The 15478-nt window shown below is 33.0% G+C and overlaps 1 protein-coding gene across 1 annotated transcript in view; it reads left to right on the plus strand.

Annotated features, from left to right (window-relative positions):
- Positions 1 to 424: 424 nt before the first annotated feature.
- The window catches only part of gny (ALG6 alpha-1,3-glucosyltransferase garnysstan), a 75391-nt gene continuing 60337 nt past the window's right edge, over positions 425 to 15478 (plus strand). Inside the window, exons 1-3 of the mRNA XM_090369149.1 lie at positions 425 to 530; positions 8711 to 8795; positions 8905 to 8994. Of these exons, the coding sequence (XP_090225275.1) occupies positions 425 to 530; positions 8711 to 8795; positions 8905 to 8994 (281 nt within the window). The remainder of the gene's footprint in view (positions 531 to 8710; positions 8796 to 8904; positions 8995 to 15478) is intronic.

A 15478-nucleotide genomic window follows, 5' to 3' on the forward strand; every position in this document is an offset into this window, starting at 1 on the left:
TGCCTTGAGAGAGGGAGAGAGAGAGTCAAAAGTAGAAGGGAATCACCAAGAAAGAGAAGAATGATGATATCCAGCTCAGGACCCTGGGCGTGCCAAGCCCATACTCCCCAGATGTGAGCCCCCGAGTTAGTCGGTCTCAGGCATAAATAGCAAGGTTTCCCCCCAGAAACTGGGATTTTTCGTCCTGCAAAACAGACAAATCGACCATTGAACGCACGCAATTAACAGACATAAGACACACAGCACTACAGATGAATTTAATTATTCGGATCGCCTAAAAAATAATAGTTTGAATATATAATTATTATATCTAATAATTACTGTATAACTGTAATAACAAAAACTAGATGGATATGATATTGCAGATGTCGCTGGTGGCCCATAACAAATCGGATGTTACGTTTGGTGTTTTGGGAAAAAAATCATGGTTTTGAATTTAGAATTCAGTTTACTATTCAATGATGTGTTATATTTCGGTGTTTTGCTTTCGTTGCTTATTCGGTGGTGTGTTTCATTATTTCCTTATTCAGGTGGGAATTTAAATTCATTAATCTGTAATAAGTATTGTGGAAGATTAGGAATTCACGCTTTCAGACCTCCCACTAAACCCCACAGGGAGAACGTTCATTGCTCACATCTTACCGCTGATTATTGTGTTTTAACATTAAAACACACACACACACACAAAAAAAAAAAAAGTATAAATCATAAATGTATAATTAACTTGAATTAAAGTCACATGCTTAGGATCAGTCATAAATCAATGCAAAGAGCTTTACAAATATATGTATTTTAGATGTATGTAATATGAGAAAGGTGTAGTGGTCATAAATTGCTAGTTCTGGCACTTTATGCAATGACCACTACACCTAAATTTGCCACATTGCATACAACCTGGATATATACTTATCTTTACATTCTTCTGTAGCTTTGCGCCGGAAAATATAATTTCCATAACTGCCCTAATATTCATATTTCTCCGTCCTCACAATTCAACACAAAATTAAGGGATACCAAAGAACAAAAAAATTACAGAGAAATAAAGGTAAAGAATGACAAGCATCGGCCAGAATAATGTAAGTTAAATTACAAATGCAAATTATATTAAGAAACAATGAAGAGATGGCAGAGTTGAATTAAAAATAAGGTTGTTGCAGAAGGATAAGTACCAGATAATTTAGCATAAAAGGCAAAATGAGAAATTTACTAGATATGAATAAATTTAGATCACACCTTAATAATGCTGAAACCAGATGATATGGCATTGGCATGCTGGTAAATATCCATATATAATTATTTATCAGTTGCAGTGTGAAGCACTGATTTGTCTAATGTTTGAAATGTAGTAATTCCACACCATTGTGGCTTTTCGGTGAGATGGGACAATGATTGCCCCCTTTTAATTTATTTTTGTTTCATATATTGGTCGTGCTTTGGTTAGTTTTTCAGTATCATTATTATGCTATTAGGTTTGGTGTTATCTAGGGGGCACTGGTCTAAATTTATTTATAATTGGTTTGTAAATTTGGCCTTTTGTTTCCCCCACCATTTCTTCTTTTTTTTTTTTTTTTATATTGTAGCACTGTTTTTCATTATATTCACATCTCGCAGGACTTATATTGCTAACCTATTCGTAATTTAACTTACATTATATATGTATATGTATCTGGTTGGTATGAGCTTGGCAAACCCAGGGTCCTGAGAGCTGGATATCATCATTCTTCTCTTTCTTGATGATTCCTTTCTACTTCTCTCTCTCTCTCTCTCTCTCTCAGGGTAACTCGAGGAATTTTTTCTTTTTTGGCTGGTGCAGCATAAGCCTCAGGCTTCCTTGCATCATATGGCTAATAATAATGTAAAATTTAAACATTTAATGATGAAGCTGGCATAGAGCTGTAGTGGACTTGTAAAATAATTCCATCAATAAAACAAGAAGAATAGATGTAAGCAAAGAAATTGCAAAAGTAGTTTAATCAAATGATACTGAATATACAACTAACATATAATGGAATAAGTAACTGACAGAATTAAGGAATAGTAGAGAAAAACATGAGTCAAAAAACCAGTTGAGAAAAATTTAGGAGATACTGGACCATGTAAAACAGTAAAAACCAAATATCATTGGAATATAAACAAAACACTGGTATTTTAATTGAGGCAAAAGATAAAGAATAGTATTTGAAGCATAATTAAATCATGGAATATATAAAATTTAGAAAAAATTTACATAAAAATTGTATGAAAAGGCCATATAACCAGAATTATTTAAGTTATATTGCTAAAAAAATGAAATTAGATGGTAATTTATATTTAGATATGCAAAATGTCACTGAAAAACCTTACTGCTGTAAATTTTGCAGTAAACTAAGCAAGTGCCGGAAAGAATACAGAATTTGCTTGCGACAAACAGGCAGTAGTAATAGTGGGGGAAGAAAATGAAGGAATAGTAGTGGAAATGACAAAACTGTGGATATTAAAAATTTTTAACTTTTAAATATAAAAAAAATATTGTAATGTAGCCAAGGATTAATAAGACAGTTGTATAAATAAAGTTTTTGCCAGCTCCTGGCAACCTGAGTAATAAGACAAACTGTGAACTATTATTTAATACCAATCCAATGATACACACAATGCCATTAGTCCATAGTGACACAAAGATAAGAAATAAAAGAGTTGGCCATTAATGTTTTCTCTTCAGAAAGATACTAGATTAATTTCTGATGACATACTATTTCAAATATCCGATGACTAAATGCCTGTTGCAATTTATTTGAATGGTAGTAACTTTTATACTATGCATAAAAAGGAGACTATTGCAAATCAGACCAAGAACTCATTGCAGTTTGAATGTACAGAAGTGCCAATGTGAGCAAAATTATCAAAAAATAAGATGAATGACTGTAAGCAAAGAAATCACAAAGCTTCATATATATATATATATACAGGAAACCCTTGATTAATGCGGTTTTGAACAATGCGGTTTTAATTAGTGCGAAAAATTTTTTTGATACTATCCCCTTAATATATGCGTTATCAAATTTGATTAGTGCGCTGTTTTTTTCTTGCGGTGCTTGGCAACTCACAACGGCGCCTAAAGCGGCAAATACGTGACACGCTTGTTGTTTGTTGTTTGGTTTTTAGGAGCATTAGCAACTAAGGCCATATTGCTCCGGGAATATGCGGTGGTCATTCCCTGACCTTTCTGCATCCTCCGTATTTGGTGGTGACGGGCTCGAACCCCGGTCTAATCAAGAAGCGTGTGCTACGCACTGCTGCTCCTTCCCACCTGGCTACGGAGGCGCCTACGTGACACGCACTCACCAGGGTCTTCTAACTTAAATGAATGGGAATCGACTCCAAAATGCTCGACAGCAGCACCCCATACCACTCTGAAATTGAAATTTGCTCTGGTAACTCATATTCTTTTATTCTTTTATTATTAATATTAAACTTCTTTAATATTATGATATTAAAGAAGCAGTTGAGAACATACACAAATCGTGGGAAGAAATGACGAACAGCTGCATGAGAGCTGTCTGGCAGAATCTTTTGCCTGAATGCGCAAATGATTTTTGCGGTTTCATTAATCCTGTCAACAAAGTTATTGATGAAATTACTACAATTGGAAAAGACCTCGGCTTTGAGGAAGTAGATTCAGAAAACGTTAGAGAATTATTGGAATCGCATTCAAAAGACTTAAGTAACGACGATCTTGAAATTGAGCATCAACATGCATACGAGGAAGAAGACGAAAATGAAGCAGAAGAAAAGCAATTTGCTCCCAAAGAAATTTCATTCAAAAAAACTTGAACTATTTAATACACTTTAAAAAGCAAAAGAACTCATACTAGAGATTGATCCAGATGCAGAGAGAAGCATGAACGTTCGTTGAGGGTTAGATAAGCAAATTGATTGTTATCGCAAAATCATGGAGGAAAGGAAGAAAGCCACCACTGTTCAATTGAAGTTAGATAAGTTTTTTTTGCAAAAAATAAAATTTAAATCATACTATCTTTTTTTTACATTTATTCCGTAATAATTTAAGAACTATGCAGTGCATTATAGGTACGTATTGAGTAAGAAAAAATATATTTTTACAATTTCATAATTTTCAAGGATTCATTATAATTATTCCCATTGTTTCTTAAGTTTGATTAGTGCGGTTTTAATATGTGCGGTATATTTCAAGGATTCATTAACCGCACTAATCAAGGGTTTCCTGTATATATATGATGTGTTTGTGTGTGTGTGTATATATATATATATATATATTATTTTTTTAACAAATATATTTTTTTTTTTTTTTTTGATTTGGTAGTTGTTGGCGCATCGGCTTCTGTGGCCATATTGCACCTCCCAAGGGTTTTTGCAGTACTTTGATCCAAGCCCGAGGCGGGAATCGAACCCGCGACCTTTGGGTTGCCGGGCAGGTATTTTACCCACTCGGCTAGCCCGGTCGGCTTAACAAATATATATTGTTGCTCATCTTTTAATTAAGACTCAAGTCTTTGTTTATCTTCGTCACACAAAAACAGTTTGTATAAATTGGTGAGAGTTATGCTTTCCAATTTAATTTTGAGATTGTCAGTTTCTTATAGTAAATGCACTTCCATACTGAGGCATTGTTTATAGAGAAGCTAGTTTGCAATATATTAAGCAAGTTAACGTGGAATGGCTTGGTTACATAATCAACGCCTCCAATATACACATATAGCATTAATAAGAGTGATATTACATCTCACCTTTGCTTGTGAATTTTGTGAATATACAACTTTGCAGTTTATTGTGCAGTGTAATAAATTGTATGAAGTAAACCTTTTAAAAAAAGAGCAGAAATAATTAAATTAAAAATTAGACACTTTTCACAATGCAAATTTTATTGTATATCATTATGCAAGATGTGAAAGATGACTGCAAAAAAAAAAAAGAGGGGGTTAACTTATACAACAGTTGTATGATTAAGCATGAATTTTCAATGAAAAATACATAAATTTACTTATGTCAAACTGTAGCTGCATACATATTTCAGAACTTTGTTACAGTTTCTGGCAGCCAATTATCAGGCTGTTTACAAGTATAAGACTTAAGCGGGTTCCTCTGTTTTGGCTGAAATGGAGATGAAGAAGTAATTATGAATTTGCTGTCAATATTATTTATAATTATCATTCTAGTTGCCACCTCTCCAGGTTCGGCATGCTTAAACCCAAAGACTCCTTTGGTAAAGGGGTCTTTGGTTTTAAGGATTCTATGTTCAGATTCTGGGTTTTGTTGCTTTTATTATTAATGGCAAATGATTCAAGCAAGCAAGCTTATACAGCATCAGCCAAAAAAAAAAAATTCCCCTATTACCTGCCCATCTCTATTTAAATGTCTAATACCTCCTTAAATTTGTTCAAATATCCCACTTCAACAACACTAGATGGAAGTTTGTTCCAACGCTCAACTACCCTCTGGCTAAAATCAAATTTCTACACATCTATCCTGCAGTTGTCCTCCTTCCTCAATTTGAATTTGCACCCCATCATGTGTGTTTTCTAAGCAAGAGTAAGGTTACTCAATCCATTTAAAGCCTTGAACACCTCTATCAGATCTCCTTGCAGGTGCCTAGTCTCCATACACTGTAATTTGCAGAACTGAAATCTTTTCTGTTAAGAGGAAAGATTTCAGCAGATTGTTCCAACAGATCCATATCCTTCTTAAAATGAAGCTTCCAGACTTGTATGTGATATTCAAGTACTAACCATTGCCTTATACAATGGGATGATTACTTCCTTTGCCTGCTAGAAAAATTCCTATATATTATCGACAGCAGAACCCCATAGCTCTCTTAGAAACCTGTCTGCAATTTCTCAGAGGACTTCACGTCAGACTGCACATTTACCCCCAAGTCTTTCGTCCGCCACTTCCTTAATTGTTATGTGTTATTCTGGGGTTATTGATATCAGTATGCTGTATCTTGCATTTGTTAAACTTTAATTGCCACTTCTCAGTCCATCTGCTTAGTTTTTCTAGATCTTGTTGCACTAGCATACCATGATTACTATCATTAACCACCCTTCCAACCTTTGTATCAGCCGCAAACTTCGGCATTAAGCTTGAAATACCTTCATCGTTATCATTAATAAATACTGAAAACAGCAATGGGCCCAGTACAGAACCCTTGGAAGTCCGACTAATAACATTAATTCAAGAAGAGCAGTGGCCGTTGATAACCACTCTCTGCCTTCTCCCATTCAACCATCCCTTTATCCACAGCAGTAACCTGCTCCTAATACTATACTGCTCCAAACTGTACAGCAGTTTTTCAAGTCGAATAGTAACAAAAGCTGTTTTCTCCAGATTGCTATTATAGGTGTCATAGAATGGCAGAGATAAAAATAAAGTTTCTGTTCCATTTTGAGGCAGACATGATGTTATTATGAGTGTTTTTAAAATGTATGTTACAGTGGTGTAAACCACTATGATATTAATAAGATTCTAAACTGGCATTTACTTGTACAATATAGATTTATACATTATAAATCTGTATTGTATACGTTAATAGTTATCAAAAACAAGTCCATGCAGTAACTGTTTTACTAATTTATAACATTTAACGAATTAATTTTTAAATACAAAGTAATCTAAAAATTGCTTTCATTCTCCCCTAACAAATCATCTGGTCAATAATTATTATATTATAACTTATTACATTCTGTGACATGAATACAGAGAAATATATCAATGATGAATGCGTCTGAAATGTCTGTATATGTTTGGTCATTAGGAGAAAGTTGATGACCAAGTGAAAAACGTCTTGACCATATCTCCTAAGTATGTATTTTGAGACTGTGTAGTACAGCCTACATAGTGGCACAGATATGTTAAAGTTCTTTCAGCTTATTAGGTGAAAAGACCTAACCTTAAACTGACAGAGTATAAATTTACATTAAGTAAATTCTACAGATGCACTAAAACAGTGACAAGGCAAAATCGTGTTATGTTCTTTTATTGTAACAACTTTAGCAGAAACATCTTCAAAGTGTTCTTTGTAATTATATTTTGTATAATTGCAAAAAATAGTTACAAATACTTAAACCTTCTAATTCACAGATTTTTTAGCATCACAGTAATGGATGGGCTGGGCCTCTGAAGCCCATAATTTGTTTGTTTTTGCCATATTTATTTAATTAATTTTTTTAGTATTTCTTGCAAATATTGCATATTGTCTTCTACATAGAGTAGAAGTTACTAGCTAACTAACATCAGAAACATTTATTTCATAAAAAATAATATTAATGTTTACATACTTTTAAACCTAACTTTATTTCAGAATTAATGCCAAGAATAATGTATCTTCATACTATAAATGAAAACATCTGTTTCTTATAAAATTAAACAAAAATGATGATAGGCAAAAAAATTTATGTGCATTGTAGCATGCCTCAGTAATTTTTTTTTTCCTAGCATAACGAAATGTATTTGAAAATATTTTCATTTTTTGTCTCTGCAGTATTTATAATGCTCCCTTTTATTTGTTGTAGGATCTTTACTACTTAAATGCATGATACACAACAGGACTTTATCTCACCAAACATGGTAATTGCTGATTTACCACTTATATCCAAGTGTTCCCTTGTACTTCATATATTCACAGCTCTAAGAATAATCTCTGTTACCCACATAACTAATAATAAGGAACAAAAAATAAATAAAAATAATAACAAAGAATTGATTTTTCTTAAAAAAAATATCCAGATTTTATCTATTTTATTTATTTTTTTTTTTTTGTAAAAATACAAATTTGCATGAACAGTTAGAATATACTGTACTTGACATTTTTTTTTTTTAAACCTGATATGATTACACAGGTTACATCTGTGAAACTGTTTGCATTGCTAGCAGTTAAATATTAGTGGTAAAATATTACTGAGGAAGTGCCTCACAGTGCACAGGACCATATCCTATCAAAATAATATCTTATCAATGGTACAAATTTTCAGTGTTTTTTTTTTTTTTTTTTCCCACTATAAGGTTAAATGAGACCTTTAACTGAAATGTCTTTAAAACAATCCTTAAAAGAACTTCTGAACCTTCTGTGATTTTATGTTTTGGTTATGAGTTACTCTTGGTAATTATTTAGTTAGCATGTAATAAATACCATTTAAGTCTGATTTTGTGAGTGTATATATCAATATTTACAATAAAGATATACACTCACAACTTTTCAGTTATCAATTTTCAATATCAATAGTTTGGGCCAATAAAAGAACATCTGGGATAGCAGAAATTCCAAACTATGTGATGACAGTAACTACAGTACCTATGTGATGTACTGTAGACAATAACCATGTGATGAGTGAGCCTACATCTTTGATGCTTTTAGTATAAATATTTTGCTACTATGATGGAATAAATGTGTCAGTGCACCTTGAAAAGGAGTAATAATATGGTCATTGTGCTATGAATGTGTTTCTTTTAAAAAGAATAAAATACAAGTTCAACTTGAACTGTACTTATTGAACTGTTCTGTGGAGTGCTGATACTTTGTAATGAAATTTCATTGTATTAGAAACAAACAATGCAAATCCTGTAAATTTGCCACTGTACGTATTATTTTGGAGGAATCTGTTTAACAGAATGCCATATTTGCAGAGGAACACCTATGTTGATTCTAGTTTTATGTATAAAATAAAATCAGTGTATTAATAAAATAATTTCCTATTTGTAGGACATAAAAGTTTTCCCATGTATGGAGATTATGAAGCGCAAAGACACTGGATGGAAATTACCACAAACCTTCCAGTAAAGGAGTGGTAAATATGTCATTTTTATTTTATTGAATTTTTAATGAAAATTTTCAGTAATGCTGTTTTATTTAGCTCTTTCACACAACTGTTAAAAACTTACCTTGCAATCTTTCAGGTATAGAAATGGTACAAATAATGATCTGTTATACTGGGGACTAGACTATCCACCTTTGACTGCTTATCATAGTTTGATCTGTGGATACATGTAAGTTACCTTTAAATGATAGCAAATTAGAATACTACTGCCTTCCATTTATATTAAAAAAATAGTATTTTCATATTTATAAAATAAAATAAAGTTGCTGAAGATTAATTTGACTTGGTGTAAAGAAGCAAAGGTTTTATTCCAGTCTACCTTTATTTTAAGCATGCAAGCAGATTTTTATACAAAATAGTTCCCTTCACTTTTATAGTGGTTGTGTGTATAGAGAGTAGTCATAATAATAGCAAAAATAAACTACATATAATATAAAACATTGCCACTCAATAGTGGTTTGATTACTTTGTGTTAATAACATCTAATGGTGTTACCAACAGCAAATTCTAAATGGGACATATTCAGGGAAGTAACTGTAGGAACTACAATGCTTTTTATACCACCTGCAAGATACTGTTCAAAGCTTGAACTCAAATAAATGTCAGACGAACTGATTAAACCGTGGCAGAGAAGAAAAATGCATGGGATATATATAAACTCTCAGAGGATACAGACGCCTACAGTGGATATAAACTAGTCTCCAATCAAGTTACAAAGGCAATTACAAGAATTCTCTGGTAAAAAATGCATGGAAAAGCAGCAAAGACTTTACTTTTGTTATGCTAGAAGGAAGAGGATGAATTACATTGATCCACTAGATATGATGGTTTAACTGTTGATCCTGCTCTATTTGCTGACAAACTGAATAGGTAATTTGCATCTACTTTCACACGTGAAACGGCCTCTGTAGCCGAGTTGACCAGGAGCGGGAGTGCAGTAGCATACTCTCTTTGAGTAGACTGGGGTTCAACCACACTGACTGCTAAATACGGTCGATCTGCCAACCCACATTGGACCAGCATGGCAGATTATGGTCCATTTCTCTCAATCAATGTGAATCGTTGAGGAGGTTTCCATCCTGCAGTGGGTTGATAATGGCTGCAGTTTACTCTTTTTTTTTCTTTTTCACACATGAGGAAATTTTAGGGATGGGAATGCCAGAAGTTTATGAAATTTTTACAAAGAGCTAAATGATGTTGTGATAACTGAAAGTGGAAGAGAATTGCTGAAGCGAAATGTAAAAAAGCCACTCAGGGTGAATAGGATCTATCTAAGTATTTTAAGGGAGGGTGCAAAAGTGGTAAGCAAACTTTTAGCCATAATTATGAGATCATCCTTGGATTCAGGGAAGTCCCCTATGAACTGGAGATGTGTGAATGTATCCCTAATTCATAGAGTGGGGATAAAAGGGTGACATGAATAATTACAGACCTGTTAGCTTGACTCCTGTTCCAGGTAAATTAATAGAGTTATATATTTAAAGAAGTAATGCAGGACCATCTAGAAAGGAATGCAGTTATATTGCAGTCACAATGTAGATTTGTTAAGGGACAGTCTTGTATGACCAATTTGATTGAATGCTATGATGCAGTAACAAAAGAACTGAATTCAAAAAATAATTTTGACATCATATACTTAGATTTCAGAAAAGCTTTTGATAACATAAAAGACTGCTCTACAAATTGGGGCAGTGTGGCATTAAGGGAAAGTTACTGCTATAACTGAAGGGATAGTTGAGTAGGAGAAGACAAGAGTAGTTATCAATGGGCACTGCTCTTCCTGAACTGATGTTATTAGTAGGGTTTTTTAGGGTGCTGGCCCCACTATTGTTTTCTCTGTTTATTAATGATATTGATGTTGATGAAATTATATAAGGCTTAATGTCTAAGTTTTCAGATTATATCAAGGATTCTGTGTCAAATAACATTAACTACAAAATTGCATTTTCCTTTTGCAATAACTTTAGTTTTATTTTATACAAATAACAATTGCATATCATGTCATAGAACTGTATCTCTCTAGTACTTTACAATACTGTAGCGTAGACTGTAAGTACATTTCTGTTAAACCAAGAAAATGCCAAATGACATTTTTTTGGTTAATTACGAGAACATCAACTACAAAGTGATTTTTTTCTTAACGTTGTTTGACACTAAACCCTCAATATGAAGGTTAGCAGGGTAGTTAACTGCAGTAATCAGGGTATGTATTGCAGCAAGATTTGGAAAAATTTTCCACGTGAGCTGAGAAGTAGCAAATGAAATTTAATATTGACATGTGTAAGGTACTTTATATGGGTTGCAGTAATTCCAGATTAATGTACCAACTGTGTGGTACTACACTCAGGGTACTGAAAAATGAAAAACACCTTGGGGTACTTGTGTAATCATATATGAAGTTCTCCGTGCAGTGTAGAGAACTGTTAAAATTCCTGTATATCATTGACAAAATCCCATGAGCCGCCAAGGACTACTTATGGGATTTTGTCAATGATATACAGGAATTTTGCCAGTAGATATAAGGAAGTGATTATCCCATTGTATAAGGCAGTGGTCAGGCAACATTTTGAGTACTGAATGCAGGTTTAGAAGCCTCATTTTAGGAAGGATGTGTATCTGTTGGAATTGGGTGCTCCGATCACTGAGATTGATTAGTGAGAAGTTATAAAAGGGTTTCAGCTCTGCAAATTGCAATATCTGGAGACTAGACACCTTCAAGGAGATCTGATTCAGGTGTTCAAGTCTTTGAATGAATTGAGTAAGCTCAGTGCTGATGGAATACTTCTTCTTGCTCAGACTACATACTTTGAGAGGGTATCAATTCAAATTGAGGAAGGATGGTTCAGTATAGATGTAAGAAATTTTGCCTTTAGCCAGCAAGTAATGGATTGTTGGAACAAACTTCCATCTTGTATTGGAAAAATGGATAGTTTAAATAAATTCAAAGGAATTAGACAGATGACAAGAGGGGATGGATTTTTGAGGGGAAAAAAAAAGATGAAAGCAATTTGAAAAATAGGAAATTTATTTGTTCTTCATTAGTTTTGCATTATTTTAATTCTAATTTTTTAAATAAGGTTTGTTATGCTGGATAAAAAGTGTTATGAGGGGTACATGGTGTATTTGTATATACCACGCATCCTACCCATGTATAATTCATTTTTTTTTTTTAAATCCATAAGCATTCTAACACAGTTAATGGTGCAGTTTCAAAGTAACACCTATAAAAGAATGCTAAAATTATGTGGTCATCATGCTACTAGATATGTTAATTAGTATTATTTTTGTTCAAAAAATACACCAATGGACCCACTAGGGCATATTAAGAATGTGTGCCTTGATTGCATGCAGTAATTGCATGTATATGAACCTTTAGCCATTGAATGAATCCTTCAAAATTCTTTTAATGTTTTCAATGTTTAGTTACCTACAGAATTATACAAATTTACTATCTGAATTTAAATTTATTAATTACAGAGTCACCCTACGGACATCTGGTTTCCAGGTACTGTACCTTACAAAAACTAGTCTTTACTATTGCTCTTCTCTGTACCTTCTCCAAGATCTTTCCTAAAATGGAATCTACAGGCCTCCAAATGATATTAAAGATGTTACCTAACCACTGCTTTATGTAATAGAATCACTTTTTGGTCTCTACTGGAAAAGTTCCCAAACGTTATGAAAGAGTATCTCACTTTACTTTACTTGAAATTCTGCTAGCCATGAAATGCGGTGAAACCTCAATATAATGTTGGTGCTGGGCTACAACTTTAATTCCCATGTTATAAGCGAAGTGCATTCTAGCCAAAAAAATTTTGCTTTTTATTCATGGGGTTTTTTTTTTTTTTTTTTAACATAAATACATTTTACTTAGTAAATAAATATTTGATTTAATGTTTTATGAGTATACAGACTAAAATAAAAAGTACAGCAGGCCCCCATTATAACGCGGTTCGCTATATGCTGATTCGCTATAACGCTGTTATTATATTATAACCCATGTCTGACTATAACGCTGTCACAGATCACTATAACGCTCTTTTACAGATTACATTTTTGACATATTTAACGAAATCGTTTCATTTGATGGAGTCGATAGCTTGAAAATGAATAGCAAAACAGCATTAAAATGTTTCCCACGCCGACTTGAGAAATTTTCCCACACTCAGTGAAATTTTCTCGCACGCTAATTTAATTTCAGTACAGTGACTTGTTACGTAGTTCCTAGATCAACATTTTAAAAAATGACGGAAGTATATTGCTTGTAATATTTGCGTTATATGCATTTATTCGAAGTCTAGTCATCACTCAGTACCGTATTAGACAACGTGCGAAACGGACAGTTTACTTGAACATTGTATCATAATTAATGCAACCAACGCAGTTACATTTTCGAAGAATGAAAAAAGAATGAAAAATCAACAACGTCTGAGCACAGTACGAAGACTATAAATGTAAGAAAAAGACTGAATTTGAAAATTATACGTTTTGAAGCGAATCGATTCCGGTCAACGACAAGCGGATGTGTGCCATAATTTAGGACTTGCAACTTTAACTGTAAGAACAATTATAAAAAAATAAAGAATTAATTTTTTGCAGCGGGAAAGGTAGCTGTTCCACTGCAAGCAACTAGGACTAGGCCGGCTATTAGGATTGAAATGGAAAGACTTTAATTTTATTGAAGATAATGTCCAATGCAGAATTCAGTTAAGTTAAATATTAACAAAAAAAAAAAAAAAAAAAAAGAGAGAGAGAGAGAGAGAGAGAGAGAGAGAGAGATTAGCCAATATGATGATCTGAAGAAAACTCGCCTAAAAAAAAAAAAAAAAAATGTGGAACCATTTAAAACTGGTAAGGGCTGGTAGAATAGATTTAGAATCCAGGGAGTGCAGATCAAGGAGCCGAAACTTTCAAAAAAGAACTTGTTAAAATTATTGAAGAGGGGCATTATGTGTTATACTTCTCAACAAGTTTTTAACATAGATGAAGCAGGACTTTTGTGGAAACGAATGCCTAAAAGAAGTTTCATATTGAAAGAAGAAAAAACATGCCAAGTTTCAAAGCGGCGAAGGATCAGTTGACGTTATTGTTGGGTGGTAACGCTGCGGGCCATTTAAAATTAATACTCCTTTTAGTTTATTTGGAAGAGGGCCAAAGTTCAACTCAAAATCCACACATTTCTCATGATTAAATTCATCCATTAAATTAAATCAATTAAATTCATTATTTTAATTGGAATTTTAAGTTTACTTTTGATACGCAAGTAGTTACCATATAATTATACGTATGTAATGCAGAATATTTTATATGTGCAAATATTTGAATATTAAATATTTTGACCGACATTTGTGCATCTTTTCATTACCGTTTATTATTGATTAGGAAATATCCTATGGCACCGACCGCAGCTCACAAATACATATGTTACCTTATGGGAAAGCGGCGCTCGCTTAGCGCGGATTCACTTAGCGCTCTGTTTTTCCGGAACGAATGATCAGCGTTAAGCGGGGGTCACCTGTATTAAAGGTTATTATATCATTCCCTTTACATTCTACTAATACATAATGTTGTTATGGATTTACATTTTATGCATCCCTTCTGAAATAGTCATGCAATTCAATTTTCCAGAACTGATGACAGCATTTTTTCAGTACATAATTTTTAATAGTGGTCAGATGCAACAAATGAAGATGTTCACTATCACTCTGAAGTTCTAACCACACCATCACCTCACTAATGTTTTCAAGCACTACATTAATCTCTGGTGCTTTTCCTTACACAAGCTATCCATATTATCTTCTAAGTCACTCCCTATGTCACTCACCTTCCATTTTTCAATTGTCTTCCCACTGGCTCTGGATATTAATATTTTTACTGCTTTTAATTCCATAAATGATGAACTGATTTGAAAAAATTACTTTCCCAAACAGAATGATAAATTTTAATTTGTTTTAATTTTGACCTTTACTATGCTAACATACATTAATCATGCAGTTGAACAGGTTTTTTTTATTTTTCATAAGCATTGGTTATTCTGTCTAAATTAGTATTGATCATGAAACCTGAGGAATTTTCCTCAAAATAATTGATAAAAGCATTATTGCAAAATGAAAGTGTGGGATAGGCTCATGAGAAGTGAGTACAAGTCTGAAATGTATAATGACACTTTGTTTAATAACACAAGTTAGTTAATTTATGTTACACTTCAGGCATATTGCAAATAGTAATAATACATGATTTATAAAAAAAAGCAATGACTTTTATGCATGAATCAAGAGTATTTTGTTTTTGTGCATTCACCGTATTGCCTCTTCATTTCTTCACTCAGTGCATGACAACAATCATAATATCAAGTGCTTTGTTACGATATGTGGTATTTGGATAGCCTATATGATATGTATAAAAAAAACAAAAAATAATTTCTGGATTTCTATTGGTCTGATTTTAATAGAATTTTTGAGGTCTCAACAATCATTCTCAAAAAGCCAAATATAAAATTTCATGAAAATTAAATCACTGATTTATTACCTGCAGATAGAGAGATGAAGAAATAACAAATACCAGATTTTTGTTGCTCTGATTTTGATAAATTTTGGTACTGCTTGATAAGGTGAATTTTGATGAAATATAAAATTTCATCAAAATCTATTCAT

The sequence above is a fragment of the Mastigoproctus giganteus genome, chromosome 1 (genome assembly GCF_048544385.1).
Source record: "Mastigoproctus giganteus isolate SK-2022 chromosome 1, ASM4854438v1, whole genome shotgun sequence".
Taxonomy (NCBI): domain Eukaryota; kingdom Metazoa; phylum Arthropoda; class Arachnida; order Uropygi; family Thelyphonidae; genus Mastigoproctus; species Mastigoproctus giganteus.